Here is a 16978-nt window from a genome sequence, read left to right as displayed (position 1 = left end):
TACAATCTGCAGTATTGATATTGTATTCAGGTGTTTAAACATATTGGTACCCAATTAGCCTTTATTACAGGTGCAGTTATAACCACGTTAAACTGTTGAGTTAAATCAATAATCTTAAATGCTTTTGAATGCTTGTTATAATCTTAAATGTGTACGTGCTGGCCTTCTCTCTGATGGAAAAGGTTACAAGGTTCAGCTGGTGAGGTGAAACTGAGTGCATTTCATGCTGACACACTCACACAGTGGATAGAATCATTTATAGGTGAGAGGTTAATCATGTTTGCTTGCAACTGCGAAATTTTCTGTGCAAAAAGAGGAACAGTTTCTTGCAGGGTGTGGGTCTGGTTTTCCAGACAAGAAGTGTCAGAAGTCAGAAGGCTGACAGGAAGCATCTGTCGTGGAGACTGAGACAATGTTATTTTAAACTGTGTTAAGTCATTGTGGTTTTGAATTCTATGTATGAACTGTATCTGAGTGACGTTTAAGGGGCGTCAGTAAATTTAAGCCCTGAAAGGAATAAAACACCTGCTTATGCTCTGTAAGTCGGGGATCGGCGCTGTCTGCGTACAGCGGCGGTCTTCCCACGCGTGTCATTAAAATCATAGTTTGACTCCACTCGGCCGGATCAGTGTTGTTATTTAGAAAGTAGATTACCTCCTGTATCCCTCCTCAATATTGAATCTAACATTTGGGAGGCTCGTCCAGTTATTGAGGAGGGAGAGTGAGTTGGAGGCTTGGACGGAGAAATCCGGGGTCCGAGGTGGTCAGACGGGCAGGCACGAATATCAGTGGTCAAAGTGAGTGGGCATAAGTCGGCTTATTCAAAGGTAAGGCACTACTACCTGTTGAATTATTTCCAAAATGTGCCAAATTGGACATCAAAAAATTTAAGTCTACTCACTGAAATTACTGGTGAGTGTCTGTTTTGATTTTGGTGAAAATCTCATGAGAGTTGAAAGTTGAAGTTTGAAAGGGTTAAAGTCCCTTAAAGAAAGGAAAAAAGGAAAACAGTGAAAGGGTTAAAGTCCCTAAAGGGTTAAAGTCCCAAGTAGGAAAGTAGGGAATTTGGTCATTTTATGGGTTTGAGTCCCAAATTGGTCAGAGAGGTTGGACCTGGGTCAGTCATACACTTGTTTTGGGTGTTGATTGTTGTTTCAAAGTATTATAAATTTTTGAAGGACGGTGGTTGGACCACTAGGAGGTGCATTTCTCGGAGGTGATGCTCCCTCCTGGCCAAGGACGCTCGGCCTTGACCTATCGGCGAATAGGGATAGTACGGTTGGCAACCGGGGAGAAAATAGCTAGGAGTTTGAGTCTCCTGACCGTTTGGAATGGTATTTGCGCTTTTTTGGGTAGCAGAGGTGCGTCCTCGGGTCTTGGAGACTTTTAAATTAATTTAGGGATGTTAGAGATTAGGCCAGAAACAGTTAGAGTCTGATACTGGTGAATTGATCGCAAAAAACTGATAGAGTTTATCCGCTGGGCGGTAAGGTTAAATTTGCCGAAATTGTGTAGGTGTTAAAAGGCCTAAAAATCTGTGCAGTTGTAATATAAAATAAGAGATCTCTGTGTGAAAGGAGGCTGAGTCTGTGCTGGAGCTATTTTTAGACTGTGTGTGTGTGAATGTGAAAATGCAAATTAGTAAGCAGTGAACTGCTTAAACCATAGTTGGTTTCACAAATACTGCTGCAAACATTGTTGAATGCGTGTGTTTAAGACGCCATTTATGTTTATTAGAGGACTATAAATAAAGTTTTGAGTTGCCGTAGTGGATGTATAGTAATTGACTGAGTTGGATATATATATATAAATATACTGAGTGCATTGTATTTGCTTAAGATTAACATATTACTTTCAGTAGTAACCTCTCTTCAGCAATAAATGTTGGTGTGTTTTATTTTTTCCATTTTATGTGTGTGCTGTGAGAATTAATAGAGGTTTCAATTTTTTTTACTTGCTCTTTCTCACTATAAAAAGCATGTCTAAAAGACTCTTAGGAAAGTGTATTTTGAGTTATATTTCTCAACTCCTGGCACAGGTTAAGAGTGTGAATGCTGTGAGAAGCAGGTTTTGAGTGATTGGGTGTGATTTGTACAAAAATAATAAGTAAGAAAAGCACTATGGAAGTTGATAGTAGAGTGAGTGAAAAGTGGAAGTGTGAGAGAAAAGGCGGTGTGCGAGACGATTCCTGATGTCTGAAAAGAGCAATGTGGAGCACACTGAAGACTGTGATGTGAATGCTGACAAATGCAAAGAATTTAGTATAGTTAAAAGTGTGTGCGTGAAATAAGGGTGCATTGTTTTTAGATCAAGAATTAGTAAAACTAAAGAGTTTGATTAGGCTGTAAAATAGGAAAGAGGAACAGAAAATATGGCTCTGAGCAGCTGCATGTGTGACAGGAAATGGTGTGTGAGACAGGAACTCTACATGACCATAAAAGGAACTGACTGTGCCAAGGGAGCACCCAGAGAGAGAAACAGACGAGTTAAACTCTAGGCAGATGAAGCAAATGGAGGTTTTAAGAAAAGAAATGAAAAGAATATTAATTGTATGCTTTAGTGTGGGCTTCTCTCAACCTGGAACCTTGAGTACAGCGGCAAAACCATAGATTAACAGAATTGGGAGGAAAACAGGCCAGGTTTTGGCTTTAAATTTTACAGCTTGACCTCTCACTTTGTCCCCTTCCTGAGAAGAAGCTCAAAGGACAGTTAATCTCCTGATGAAGACCGACAGAACATCGTGGACTTGAAGAATTTACAGCAGTCAAAAGACAGTGCGACTGAAACCACACTGACGACACCAGCAGCATGTAAGAAAAGCACGTGATGCAACATGTACTGTGAATTACAGGCTGGGCAGTTGAACAGTGGGATAAAGAACTGTGGGAAAGCACTGGATACTGGTTTTCAGATTTGCCATGCTTGGAGCAATCTTGAAAGAGACGACTGAAAGTATCAACAGAGAAGCAGAAACCACGTGATGAAAACATGCACGGTGAACAGCATGCTGGTAAGAGCAGTGTGACATGACTGTCTGAAGGCACTGAATGTGATATTTTGTCAGGCTGGGACTTGATCTAAAAGGAAAATACTGAAAAGATCAACAGAGAAGAAACAGAGAAGCAGCAAACAGTTTACTTGGGATTGTGTTGGCTGGAGATTTCAAGACAACACATGACACTGTTAAAAGAGAAGACGGAGACCAGTGAGAGGTGAAGCCCAGACGAGTTTGACTGAGAGAATATAGGGTATAATTGGGTTGAAATTGAAGCCTGAACTCATGATGGTTTAGAGATGTCCCCCAGATCACAACAAAGAGGTAAACAGAAAATAGAAAACACACATACACAAATTGTTACATGTGAAATTGTTTTTGGAAAGAATCAGAAGTGAGATAGTTTGAATGCAGAACTCAGTGAAAAGATGCATGAATTAAACCTGATTATAACATACATAGAGATGGGTATCGAAAACCGGTTCTTGTTGAGAACCGGTTCCCACTGTTTCAATTCCTTGGAATCGTTTGCCATTTTTACAAACGATTCCCTTATCGATTCCAGTCGCCCCGAATGACGTCACCACGTTGCGGAGAGTCATTTACCTGGCAGGAAACATGGCGGCTCAAATGCTAAAAAGTTTTTTTATACTTTATGAGAACGGATGACAACAGGGCAACTTGCAATACTTGCAAAGTAGATATTTCATTTAAGGGAGGAAACACTACGAATATGCAAAAGCATTTGCTCACAAAACGCGCGATAACCTTAAATGAATGTCGTGTTTTTAATTCCGCTCGACTCGTGAATCTCAACCCAGCAGCAGCGGTAACATTTGCACGTCCTCTCCCGTTAATACGGCAGGTAAATAATCAACTAACAGTGCAGATTATGTTAGCGCGATCTGCCTTATTACAAAACCTGCCATTACTGTGCGTTTAGGTGACCATGATGAGAGAGACAGACAGTCTGGCTCAGATGCTGGCAGTTCTCGCTGCAGTCTACAGTTAGCGTCTCCTTTCAGGCCAGGATAGACGAATGTCACCGAGCAGTGACTAAGTTTGTGGTAAAAGGTTTGCACCCATTTGCCACAGCAGATGCCCCGATTTTCGGTAAGTGAATGTGTTTAATTGTAGGCAGGGACATTATTGGATATTCTTGTGTAATTGCTACAGAAGAATATTTATTTTATTATTTTACATTCACAATTTTTTTTCCTGGGGACCCTGTGACACCCCATTGAAGAGCCGTAGGTTGGATCTGTTAAGATCTCACTGTTGGGTTTGTAAGGCCATGTTACTCCTAAATTTCTATCTTGTTCAAAGAGAAGATATAAAACAAAGATCTAAGCTAATTGACCTTAGTGTTCTCCTTTTTTAAAAAAAAAAAAAAAATCGATAAGAGAATCAATAAAGAATCGAATCGTTAAACAGAATCGAAAATGAAATCAGAATCGTGAAAATCTTATCAATACCCATCCCTAAACATACATATGCAATGAAGAAGCAGCTTACACTTCATTAACATGATCATATAACATAAAATGCAATGAAGACCATGCTTACATACATGACATAAGTTGGTATTTCTGACCAGAGAGAGAAAAAACGGGTAGTTTAAGCACTCAGGATAATAATGAAAATGTCTCAGTTGTGTTATTTTCAGGGGCAAAGCAGACCTGGATCAATTTTCCACATGTAGCGGTCGGAAGAAAGCTATAGGTTAACATCACTGGACATGTTAAGGCAAGTTTCTGGTTGAATTGTTCACGGCGCCATGTGTCCCTGAACCTCACAAGCAAGGTCTGACCTAGGGCTGAGGACCAGGGATGCTGTTATTTCAGGTGGGAAATCAAAATTTGGATTAGCAAATTTGGGAAAGAGAAAACTGACTGCTTAAGTGGAGAATTGTGAAGGAGTCTGAAACACTGCAAAAAGCAACATATGCAAAATCACATACACAAGCAGAAAATGCATTAACCTTACAAGGACAAGCTCATGAAGATTAATGCATAGACATTGATTAAACCTGGCTAAGAACATAAACATACGCAATGAAAATAAGCTTGCTACTTGTATGAGTGTTAAAATGGTGTGAATGGTTAATAAAATACACTTAAAGCTTGAAGATGAGGAATAACTCAAAGAAGCTATATGACAGAGGGAGTGAGGTATGGAAAAGAAAAGTGATTAAAGTAGTTTTTATAAGAGTGACTTGGGAGTACTCTTGTACTGATTGATCAAAGCAAGTGATTAGTATAGAAAGAAAATGAAAGTAATTCAATAAGGTGGTAATGTTTAAACAGGTATTTCTCTTGTTACGGCAACTTCTTGAGATATGACTCAGTATGCAAATTAGCTGGAGTGAGTGGTGACGAGGAAGCTTCCTGTGTGTGTGTGTGTGTGTGACTGAGGCTTTCAATCGAGGAAACAGAGCAGTGACTGAGGAGGATTACTTGGTGAAATATAATGGTAAAGTAACAGGTTTTGTTGTAATGGGTTTTGTTGTATTGGGTTTATATCTTATGCTGAATCTAAGTATGTTAAAGTGCATAAAGGGGGAGATTGCTGTGTGCAAATTGTGTGGTTTTAACAAGATTTTCGGTGTATTGAGAAGGTGAAAATATGTCAGTTGATCTGGGAGTGTCAGGACCCTGGTGGCAAAACTTTGTGTGTTTAAGATTTTTGTGGTTGTTGTTGTAGTGATGGGTTGATTCGGTCAGTTAGGTTTGGGTTGTTTTTGTTTTTTATTTTTAATAGAGGGAGTTTTATTAAACATGGACATGTCTAAGAGGGGCCCATTATTTTTGTAACAGTGCACTTAGAGAAAACCTGTCAGGTGTTTTTTTGTTTTGTTTTGTGTTTTGATGAGCTAATAATCAGCTCTCTTTTTCTCATTTTTGTTCTAAGCAGGCCTGAAAGAGTGAATAACAGCGCTGACAAATTCTCGGGAGAGCAAATATAAGGTGACCTTTCCAGATTACAACTGGCTGAGGAGAAGGCTACCTGTGGGGACCTGATCAGGTCGTAAGTCCCTGACAAAAAGGATTGTAGCGATTCAATCCAGTCCAAAAGCATAAAGAACTATTTTATAAAAACAAAAGAAAACAAATAAATGAGCTCATTTTGCTGAGGGTGGAGAATCTGATTACTTGCGCGGGAGTCTCCACTATCAGCAAAAACCTGGTGTGAATGCATGTGAGTGAATTTGTGTGACTTGACCAAAGTTGGGATGACTAACTTCTTTCTTTTTTAATTTCTAAGCTTGGGTGAAGCATTTTTTGTTTGACACATGAGATGTGTCAAAAAAGGGGGAATTTAAGGTTTAATTTGAAATAGGTTTTAGGATCATTTTATGACTTTTGGTTTTTTTTCATAATTTAGATATGCTAAAACTGAAGCAGAAATTGTTATTTTTATGTTAAGGTTAGAGGATTAAAGTGAACTGAATCCTGTTTAGAAGATAAAATGCCGGTGTTTATAAGAAGCAGTGTACAAAACTTAAAGGGAAACTGTTGGAATAAAAGATATGGGGAAACTAGTGAAGATTGTAGGAGTAGAAAATGTTTGATTTCTTTTTTGATTTCTAGAAGAAGTGGTTATAATGTAGGCTTACACATATAGATATTACATAGATTTATTTTTAGGATAGAGGAGAGAGCTTATACGCAGAAATGATTTTTACACATTGCATTTTGGTGCTTATTAAAGAGTTGTGGCTCAGTCTATTGAAGGTTGTAAGCTTCACTGAGCGCGACGTCTTGGTTGATATATTGAGGGAGGCTTAGAGCATAGAAGGGCGCACATGCTTACAGACACATAGAATCCATAAACCTGTCAGGCCAAAGGCCTGAAATTCATTTAGCTTATAACTGAATCTGGCTGAAAGAGGAGAAACTTGTTGATATAATTCGGGCCATTAACAAAAGGAGGCCACTGTAGAAGTTAACTCTAGTTTATAGAGGAGCAAAATGAAATAAAGATGCTATATCAAGAACAGGTTATGACACAGGAAATGTGAGTTTTAAAATGAAGTTAGTGTTAACACACAGGAGTTCTTTCTGGGCAGCGTTTAGCTCTGATGAAATTTATGCATGAGTAATTGCTTATATGCTTAAACTTAATTGATTAAAATGGTTGTTTTCTTTTTGATCTTTTAGTAGAATAGGCGCTTATAATGATTTTCTTGTGATCTATTGTGAAAGGTGACTTTTAGGTTAGAGTGGAGGCCCTTGCAGCAGCAACAGTTTTGTGTACTGTCAGGGTTTCTGCGTCGTTGACCCAGTATTTTCAGTTCACGTTCACCATTTATCTACTGCCTGTTTCACTTCCTGTTTGTTCCCCGTGTCAGCTTGTGTCATTAGTCAGATTATGTTCAGCTCTGTACTCACCTGTTTCCAATCATTGTCATCATTCAACCTGTGTATTTAAGTTCCTCGGTTTCACCAGTTCTTTGTCGTGTCATTGATGTTACGTTGTCGTTTGCTCAGTCAGCCATTCAGTCAGTCATCCAGCCAGCCAGCCATTTCCTACCTCTGTTCTGTTTGTTCACTCCATCGCAATAAACACCAACCTTCACCTAACTATCCACGAGTCCTGCATTTGGGTCACTTCCTCGCCTCCACTCAGCAACCCCTGACATGTACAGGATGTTGATGATCAGATAAGGGAGAATAGAGCGAGCAACAGGAAACATATGCAGGGACGTGAAAGCAACGCTTTAAGAGTGTTAAAATGATGAGTACTGGGATGAGTAACGTTGGAGAATATGTATAAATAATAGTTAATAAGTCAAAAGATAATTAGGTTTATGCTTTTGATTAAAGAGTCCCAGACATAATAGGTCGAACCAAGTTTGAATAAAGAGAACAATTGATGAATATGATAAGTTAGGGAGGCGTAGGAAAAGGTGTTTTGTTCCCTTTGCAGGAGATCTCGGCGACGGTGAGGATCTTGGAAGCCCGAGGCCTGACAGACCACAAGAGAGGGACCCAGAAAAAACCTAATCTCACGCATGGACTGTTCTTAAGGGGGAGCTGATGTTTATTACTGGACCACTTAGATGACATGAGGTTGTTGTCTGATTTGCTGAGCCAGAGGACTTCTAGAGAGGGTCAGAGCAATGACACAAGTAAAGTGTGGTGACCCTCAAGAGGGTCACCAAGAGAGGGAGTGTGAGGAATTAGAGATATATTTTGCTGTTATTGTTGGCTGACAGGAAGCATCTGTCGTGGAGACGGAGATAATGTTATTTTAAACTGTGTTAAGTCATTGTGGTTTTGAATTCTATGTATGAACTGTATCTGAGTGACGTTTAAGGGGCGTCAGTAAATTTAAGCCCTGAAAGGTATAAAACACCTGCTTATGCTCTGTAAGTCGGGGATCGGCGCTGTCTGCGTACAGCGGCGGTCTTCCCCACGCGTGTCATTAAAATCATCGTTTGACTCCACCCGGCCGGACCAGTGTTGTTATTATGAAAGTTGATTACCTCCTCTACCCCTCCTCAATATTTGAACCTAACAATTCCGATTCACAAGGTCCCGAATCGATTCGATCCACGATTCCATTCAATTAGATTCAATTTGAATCGGGGAAATTTTGCCTCAGACAGTCAGAAATATTATCATTCAGATCATGCATCAGTACATTTCTATATTTTTATATCTATAAAAAGAAATCTGACACTTGCGAGACTTTATCAAAGGAGTGAGCATCACAGCCTTTGTGTCAAAGTAGCTGAAGATAAAACAGAAAAACATGAAGGTTTTCCTGGCCTGGATTTTATACAAATATTCTGCAGTACATCAAAAACGAAAGAAAACCATTAATGAACATATGAACATGACCTGATGCTGCTGACATGAAGCAGAGCAAAGTTACAGAGGTTTTATTACAGACACAGCTGAACATTTTGCAATTTTGCATCATTTTAAAAAGTTTAAATTTGTTCAGTATTGAACGGCAGAAATGAGGCTTTGTTTTCAGAAGTAAGTAAAAGAAAAAAAAAAACAGCGGCCGACAGGCTGTAAGAACGGTAGACTTGTGCATAACAAGCAAGCGAATAATGCAGAAAACAGATTTTTAGACGGGAAACTGTTCTTGAAGTACAGAGAGAGAGAGAGAGAGAGAGAGCTGTGCATGAAGTGTGATTTTATCCTGGTGGCAGCAAAACAATCAGAGTGAAGTCATGACGATGTTTATGTGAAGCGTAGTTTGGATCTTCTTTTGCTGCTGGTTCGGTCAATATTGTTTGGAGAGAGATAAACTAACAGCTTTAGAATCGGCGCAAAAAGGGCGTAAACACAAAGCGCCGACCCGCCGAAACATCAGAGTCAGTGAGCTGTCGGCTTTCAGCTCGTGTCCGTGCAGTCAGGTGAGAAAGTCACAGCTCACTGATTCTGATGCGTCGGCGGCTCCGCGCTTTGTGTTTACGTCTTTGTGCAGAATCCGTGTTCCTGCTCTCATTTACTGTTTTAGCTGTTTGGTGGTTGTTGAAATTTTGGGAGGTTTAACCTGAGATTCTGGCGTTTTGGCCAAAATAAATTTATATTAAAAAATCGATTCAGGATTTTAATGAATCGATATCACGTTATCCAAGCCAGAATCGATTTTAATCGATAAATCGATAATCAAAACCCACCCTGATGCATATACACGGGTCACACTGCTTATTGAACCCCCCCCCCCCCCCCCCCAAAGATCAGATCTGAATCAGACAGGTTTTTGTTTTTTGTTTTCAAAGTTTAGACTTTGCTTCTATTGGACTTTTTATCAGTAACACGTGCTTACTTTTTGCAGGAACAGTTGAAACTAACATAAATAACTCAAGAGCTGATCGTCAGCAGGGGGTTTACAAGTTGTGTGCCACGTTGTCGGCGGTATAAGCTCGACCACTTGCAAGGTGAGCTGGCAGACATCACTGAATTCATCAGAGATGATTAGGTTCATTTTGACAAAGTGAGCAGATATTTAACCTCCTAGGACCTGGCGTCCACATATGTGGACATCACATTTTGGGTTGTTTAGACCAAAATACTCAATTTTGCTCTACAAGGGCCTGATATCCACTTACGAGGATGTTATACTGCCACTGTGCTATCGAAATTTTAGACCAATATCCTCATATGTGGCTCTCATTTTTCTCAGAAACAAAAATATGGTAAAAAAAAAAATCTGGTAATTCTTTGTTTTACATTCATCAGGTCCCAATCAGCCCAAATATCAAAGAGAAATTAAAAATGAATGCCACGGAGGAGTTCGGGTCTTAGGAGGTTAAAGATGATGCCACTACATTCTTGTCTAGAAGATATTAAAGTGTATTTGGTGACACACAAGAAAGGGTAAAGTTTAAGTATAGTTTGGGTCCACACATGTCCAAACCCTGGTGTGTAGGCCTACTTAGCTTTGAGAAATTGTCATGGGACCGGGGTCTGGGTGACCCAGGGCCTGTAAGAAGTTATGGACATGTGTGTTTTTGGTGCTGCTGTCTCCTGTTTCCATGTTTGTGTATCTAGGTGTGTGTGTGTGGGTGTGTCAGCCAGGAGCCTGGCCACACCTGTGGAGGAGAATTACTCACACCTGCAGCTGATCAAGCCTCGTCAGAGGAGCTACTTAGGAGTGTGGTGGAGCTCTCTCCGATGCTGGATCATTGCGTAACTTCACGTTAGTCTCTTGGCAAGTTAGTTAAGGTTAGTCTGCCGCATTGTGGCGTTGCTGACGGCTGCCTCTTCTTTATTCCCCAGGAGGAGTGTGGAGACGAGAGGGCAGCGAGCACGGGGTGCTCAGACACTGAGGAGCGGAGACAAAGAACACTAACACTGGCAAGAGGACATGTCAGAGTCGGGAACGCACTGGGGATTTATTGTTGTTTGGAATATTTTGGATCACTGTAAATAAATGCACTGACCTCATCAAAGAGTCCAGCATTTGGGTCCTCCTTCCCCTCATCATAGTCTGCCACGCAGGCCGTGACAGAAAAGCCCACTAAAAGAACGCCCACCAGACCAAAGCAATGGTTTTGACTTGATCAGCATTAACCCCGCCCCCTGACTTTGATGGGTGAAGCTGACAAATAAAATGTATTTATGAAAACCGATGCAGGGCCAGGAGTAGCAACGTGAATTAAATAAATACATCATTAAATAATTCATTAAATGTGTCAGTAAAATAATTAAAATAGAAAACAAACCAATAATTGATTAAATATGTAATTAACTCATTTGAATTGTATATAAACAAATAATGAAACATTTTAAATGAAATTAATGGATAATTCATTATTAATATATTTCTTTAATTAATTATGTACATTTTTTTAATTAATTACTGAAATAGTTAATTCATTAGTGATGTCTTTATTTAATACAACCATAAAATTATTGTCTAGTTTACATAAAATCAATTTAGGACATCATTATTAAAGGTTCAATTATGATAATGAATACATGCAACTATAACTGATGACATTTACATAAAAATGAGGATTTCTTGAGCTAAAGCCAAAGTGCTGACTCATTTGGCATGTTACTCTCAAATGTTTTCCCTAATAACAATAACATAATTACACTTTAGCCACAAGAGGGCAGCAGCATTAATATAAGTCGCATGTATATAAAGGTACAGTGATTATATTACAGTGATTTTGACAAAAACAAAACAGAAGTTGATGGCAGTGTGTTTTTCCATGACACGATAATTACGCACACCCCACTTTGCAGTTATTTATTTGTAAAAAATGTTTGGAATCATGTATGATTGTCGTTCCACTTCTCACGTGTTCACCACTTTGTGTTGGTCTTTCACGTGGAATTTCAATAAAATTGATTCATGTTTGTGGCTGTAATGTGACAAAATGTGGGAAAGTTCAAGGGGGCCGAATACTTTTGCAAGCCACTGTAAAGTTCACTATCAGTAGCATCATAGCACCCACCCAGCTGTATAGAAACTCCGTCATGCTAGCTAGCACGCAGTACGAGTTATTGTAACTGACTGTAAAAAGTCAGCACAAGGAAAATAAACTCCACCTAAACTTGGTTTATATCTGACCCAGATAGACTGCAGCTCATAACTTCTTACCTGAAGCCGCCTCGGGTCTCTGCTCCTCCTACCTCCCCTTTCCCTCATCCACCTGCTGCCTCTGTGGAAGCTCCGCCATAGCCACCACCAAACAACTGACTTATTTTTACACATCGACCAGCATCCGGCCAATCCACCACCTTTCATTGTTTATACCGTTACAAAAAAATAAAAAAACATCATCGGCTCATAAAAACGAAAAATCACCATCGGTATGCCCGATGGCCAGTCCAGCTATGGGCGTGCCATCAGTTAACCCTTCACGTGGCAGCTGTAACACGCGTGCCCAGGGTTGCCGACCCGTGCTCTAAAGCATCTCATTTGGATTCCTGAGATCAAATATATTTTCCTTTGGGTTTGTTTTCTTTCCATTTGTGGCTTTAATGTAGTGTTACATCCTGTTTGTTTGCTTCCATCTGTATACATGTCCAGATTCACTGTTATGTTTCTATTCTTACATTGCTGTGTGATCACTGTTCCCTCTGCTAACTGATTTGACCTTTTGTATCGTACACTGATACTTGTCATATTTGTATCTGCGCCTAAAAGACAAAAATAAAAAAGTTTTCCATGCTGAAACACAGCTCCACCTCCTGCAGTTCTCCCTCTGAACCACTAGATGTCTCTGTTATCTAAATGAAGACGTGCAGCACAGCAACCACAGCAGCGCTCAGATCACACGTGTCCTGTTATTATGTATAAAAGCATGAAACAGGTGAGACAGGTGGGATCAATATTAATGTTGTGGAAATATATGAAAAAGCAACAGAAGAGACAAAACATTTCGTGTTTCTAGAAAGATCTTTCAGCTCATAGCTGCTCACAGACTGTATTTACAAGTGACAAACTGCAACTCTACAGTACATCTACAGTATATATCAAATATATTCTGTATTCAAATCTATTGAGTGATGTTTGAAAGTCTTTCCAGGTGAGTTTGATCCAGGAGGGTCTGAAGCCAGAGTCAGACAGAGACTGTGCAGAGACTGTAGAAGGACAGAGCAGCAGCAGAGCAGTCCAGATACACTGATGATCCTCTGTCAGATCCAGAGGGACACACAGGGATGATGCTGGACTCTACATTGTGTCTGACAGTGGAGCTGTTCTCAGAGCAGTTCACTCTGCAGCACTGACAGTCATCTGCACTTCATTCCTCTGTCAGTCACTGCTGGATGAAGCTCTCCTCTCCACCTCCCAGTAACATGGCCCAGTCAGAGCGTCTCTACACACAAGCTGCTGCTGCTTCAACCTCTCTGGATCATCAGGACACAGCTGCTCCTCTCTCAGCACACACACCGTCCTGTTTACCATCATCACCTGCAGAGAGAAGGAGGAAGAGCAGAGGAGATAAACGAGTGTTTCCAGAGACTCTTCATCAGCTGTCAGTCAGTGATGCAGCACATCCAGTATAAAGAGCAGCAGGGACTTCAGTGCTGGGACTGGACTAGGACTCATTGTTGCTTCACTTTCTCTAATCTTTGGATTTTTATTGAAGTTGATGGAAATGTTTTTCCCTCCTAGTTTGAGTTTGGACTTTCATTCATTAGAAGAACCTTGGTGTGTCCACTCTGAGCTCTGTAGGAACCCCAACAACAAGCCCAACAATCCAGATGGACGTTCCAGCTGTTAACTGGAGGAATTCCATCCAAACATCTGCTCTCACTAAATTCTTCCTCACCTACAGACTGTGTTCTTCACTGCTTTAAACTTGGAAATGAATGCAGTCATTGGTCTGCGTGCTGCTTTGTTCAGAGAGCTGATTGGCTGTTGACAGTGTTTGATCAGAGCGTGTCAGCCGTTACTATGGTGACCATAAAGGTGACAAAAAGGCAGAAACAGGAGGTGTTTGTGTCCAATCCTGAAGCCTGTCACCGTTCTCCTCTCACAGCTTCACTGAGAAGCTGCAGCTTTACAGGAAACACTGGATCTTTGTTTCATACTGACTGTGTTTAGTACAATACTGCTGACAGCACCACCCACTCACTCCATCACTCTACTGACCTCAGAGTCTCCAGTCTGTAGTCTGGACTCTGCTGAAGATCAGACAGCTGCTTCACATCTGGATCCTTCAGGTTGTTTCCCGACAGCTCCAGCTGTCTCAGATGGGAGGGGTTGGACTTCAGTGCTGCTGCCAGATAATCACAGCTGATCTTTGACAAACCACAGCGCCCCAATCTGTATAAAGAATGAAAGATGTAAGTTTATTAGACAAAGTGCTTGAAATCATTCAGTGTTTCATCATCTGTTCAGAGCTGAAGAAGGTTCAGAACGTAGAAGTTTAGGAAATGGAAACTCCAAACAGCTGAAGCCAACAGGAAGCAGCTTCAAACAGGAAACTGTGCAGAGTTTCAGACTATATGTCCTGATGCAGCCAGTTGGATTTTGGAGATTTGAATCTCTGTTCTGTGACTAAGTCCTTGAATCATTTCTTCCAGTTGGTCCAACAAGACAGACTAAGTATTGGACATGTGTTGTGGCTCCATTAGGGGAGCTTCTAAATGTGATGTGATGGCCCCTCTGGGCCTGTCAGGTCACAGCACTGAAGAGAGCTCAAACTGGGCACACAGTTGTTCCAGTCTGGACCAAAGACTCTATACTGGGACTGAGGGACTGCTTTGACTGCACCCACTGGGACATTTCTTTCTGGGAAAAATGGGGATTACTTTGGAAACAGGAAGTATTTTCCCCAATAAGCAGCCCTGGATTAGTAAATCACTCCAACATGTTCTCAGGCAGAAGAAGCTGTCTTGTTATGAGGGAGAGAAGAAAAAGATTGAGGCACAGAAACTTGTTGAAAGAGAGATAAAGTAGCTAAAATCAGGTGTAAAAGTAAAGCAGAGGATGAGCTGAATAAAGGACACTCAAGGCTGGCTTGGAAAGGAATGAAGTCCATGGTGGGGATGCAGAACAAGGAGCAAAGATGAATGTGATGCTGAATCAGCAGAAGACTTGGACTCATTTGATTCCAGCTTTGATATCATTGATTTCAATGAAGAGCTTTGTGATTGTAGCAAAGGGCTGGTAGCTCTGAGAGTCCCACTGATGAGGTGTTTGTGTGGAAATCTCTTAGTGGGACCAAAGAGAGAAAAAGCCCTGGTCCTGATGCTGTGGGAGGGAAATGATTGAAGTGTGCTGTGAGGAACTGACTGGGAGATTTTCACACATTTTCCAGTCCTCCTTGGAACAACAGGAAGTTCCCAGCATATGGAAACAAAGGTTAAGTGTCCTATGGCACTCAGTGATGATGGTGCTGTGGCCCCACCACCTCCACCTCTTTGTAAAGGAACTAACTGGAATCTGAAGCTTCAAATGGAACTAAGACTTCCTCCACTAGGTGGCAGTGTCTGATGAGAAAGTGTTAGTGGAGCTGGCCTGGAGTCAGAAACAGGAAGATGCAGGATTTGGGCTGAAATGGGGAAAAGTGGTTCGCACTAGTGCCTTAAAGCAAGAAGGTTGTAGGTTGAAGCTTGTTGGCCTTTCTGTGGAGGTTGGATGTTCTCCCACAGTCCAATGAAATGCTGCTTAGGTTCATTGGTGCTTCTAAATTGGCTGTAGGTGTGGATGTGAGAGAGTGCTTCTCTGTCTCTCTCTGTTGGCCCTGTGATGGACTGCTCACCTGTGCAGGTGGACCACGCCTCTTGCCCTATGACAGCTAGGGCACAGGCTGCAGCCCTGTGAGCCTAAGCTGAATAAACAGTTAGCAAAAATGATCCATAGATGGCCTGAAATCCCCCAGTTAGCAGTTTGGTAGATAGCTATGACATGCTAATCCCATCCAGCAGCTGTATTCTACCTGTAAGCTGATCCCTGCTGAGCCAAAGCACTTTTTCATATACAAATTACAACCTTTAATAGAAACCTATTGGTCAGCATCTTATTAGCCTGCTGTTAGCTTCATTCCACAGAAAACTGAGAGAAACTAACAGAGTTGATAAAGAATAAAGAGAAATGTGCTGATTTAAAGCCTTTGAAGTGCTTCAGATGATCTCTGTCCACTTCTGTCCACTCATTCATTCATGTAAGCTTTCTAATGCAGCTTTGATCTTCACAGTCTGCTTCATGAAGCTCATTCTAACCCTGAATGTCAGAGTGTTCCTCCTTCTCTTTCCCATCATTCATGCTGGCAGTGGAGGAGATTTGGATGTTGGACTGTGTTTTGGATGATGTGTGTATGTTTGTGTTGGACTGCTGTCTGTAAAGCAAACGCACATTTTGCTTTGGATTTCAGTGTCACACAGACTTTAAGGTGGAATGAAGAGTTGGAGAGTTTCACAGTGAATTATCCAGTGGAGGATTTTTCTTCTTCTTTGAAGGTTTGAAATGTGAACATTGTTCTGCTGCAGTCAATGGACTAAACCAGAGAAGAAGAAAACAGACTTTACCATGAAGATCCTCAGTGTGGATCAGTATAATATCAGCCTGATGTCTGCAGTTTAGTGTCAGCACAACTTTCACATCATATTCATCTCAGCACAACTAAAACATGCTGACTGACCTCAGAGTTTCAAGTTTACATCCTGGACTCTCCAGGAAACCACACAGATGCTTCAGTCCTGAATCCTGCAGGTTGTCATTGTAGCTCAGCTCCAGCTTTCTCAGATGGGAGGGGTTGGACTTCAGTGCTGCTGCCAGATAATCACAGCTGATCTCTGACAAACCACAGCTCTCCAATCTGTATAAAGAATGAAAGATGTAAGTTTATTAGACAAAGTGCTTGAAATCATTCAGTGTTTCATCATCTGTTCAGAGCTGAAGAAGGTTCAGAATGTAGAAGTTTAGAAAATGGAAACTCCAAACAGCTGAAGCCAACAGGAAGCAGCTTCAAACAAACACAACAAGAGAAAAAACTCTGAATGTTTCACATTAAAGTCGTACATTTATCATAAAAACAGGACAAAGACTTGAAAA

The 16978-nt window shown here is 40.9% G+C and overlaps 2 protein-coding genes and 1 long non-coding RNA gene across 7 annotated transcripts in view; 1 reads left to right on the top strand and 2 right to left on the bottom strand.

Moving 5' to 3' along the window:
• LOC146493871 (stonustoxin subunit beta-like) overlaps positions 1 to 16978 on the bottom strand; it is a 50039-nt gene that overhangs the window by 11322 nt on the left and 21739 nt on the right. Inside the window, exon 1 of one of the 4 annotated variants that reach the window (XM_085149734.1) lies at positions 10902 to 11243. The exons of 2 other annotated variants lie outside the window; for them this stretch is intronic. The gene's annotated coding sequence lies outside the window, so the exon portion shown is untranslated. Of the gene's footprint in view, positions 1 to 10571; positions 10688 to 10901; positions 11244 to 16978 lie in introns of those variants that run through there. One more of the 4 variants, XM_085149736.1, reaches the window with a different exon arrangement.
• Positions 10526 to 12862, top strand: LOC146493873 (uncharacterized). Its single transcript, XR_014872122.1, has 2 exons — positions 10526 to 10657; positions 10738 to 12862. It is a non-coding gene; the product is annotated as an uncharacterized LOC146493873 (long non-coding RNA).
• LOC146493869 (protein NLRC3-like) overlaps positions 12741 to 16978 on the bottom strand; it is a 53453-nt gene continuing 49215 nt past the window's right edge. For both annotated transcript variants that reach the window (XM_085149670.1, XM_085149672.1), the window contains 3 exons: positions 16566 to 16742; positions 14063 to 14245; positions 12741 to 13387 (listed from right to left, as the gene is read on the bottom strand). In XM_085149670.1, coding sequence (XP_085005796.1) covers positions 13384 to 13387; positions 14063 to 14245; positions 16566 to 16742 — 364 coding nt within the window. In that variant the 3' untranslated portion in view covers positions 12741 to 13383. The remainder of the gene's footprint in view (positions 13388 to 14062; positions 14246 to 16565; positions 16743 to 16978) is intronic.

This window comes from Neolamprologus multifasciatus, chromosome 22, assembly GCF_963576455.1.
Source record: "Neolamprologus multifasciatus chromosome 22, fNeoMul1.2, whole genome shotgun sequence".
Classification (NCBI taxonomy): Eukaryota; Metazoa; Chordata; class Actinopteri; order Cichliformes; family Cichlidae; genus Neolamprologus; species Neolamprologus multifasciatus.
The sequence above is the reverse complement of the archived record's forward strand: the minus strand, read 5'-3'. Positions and strand labels throughout refer to the sequence as shown.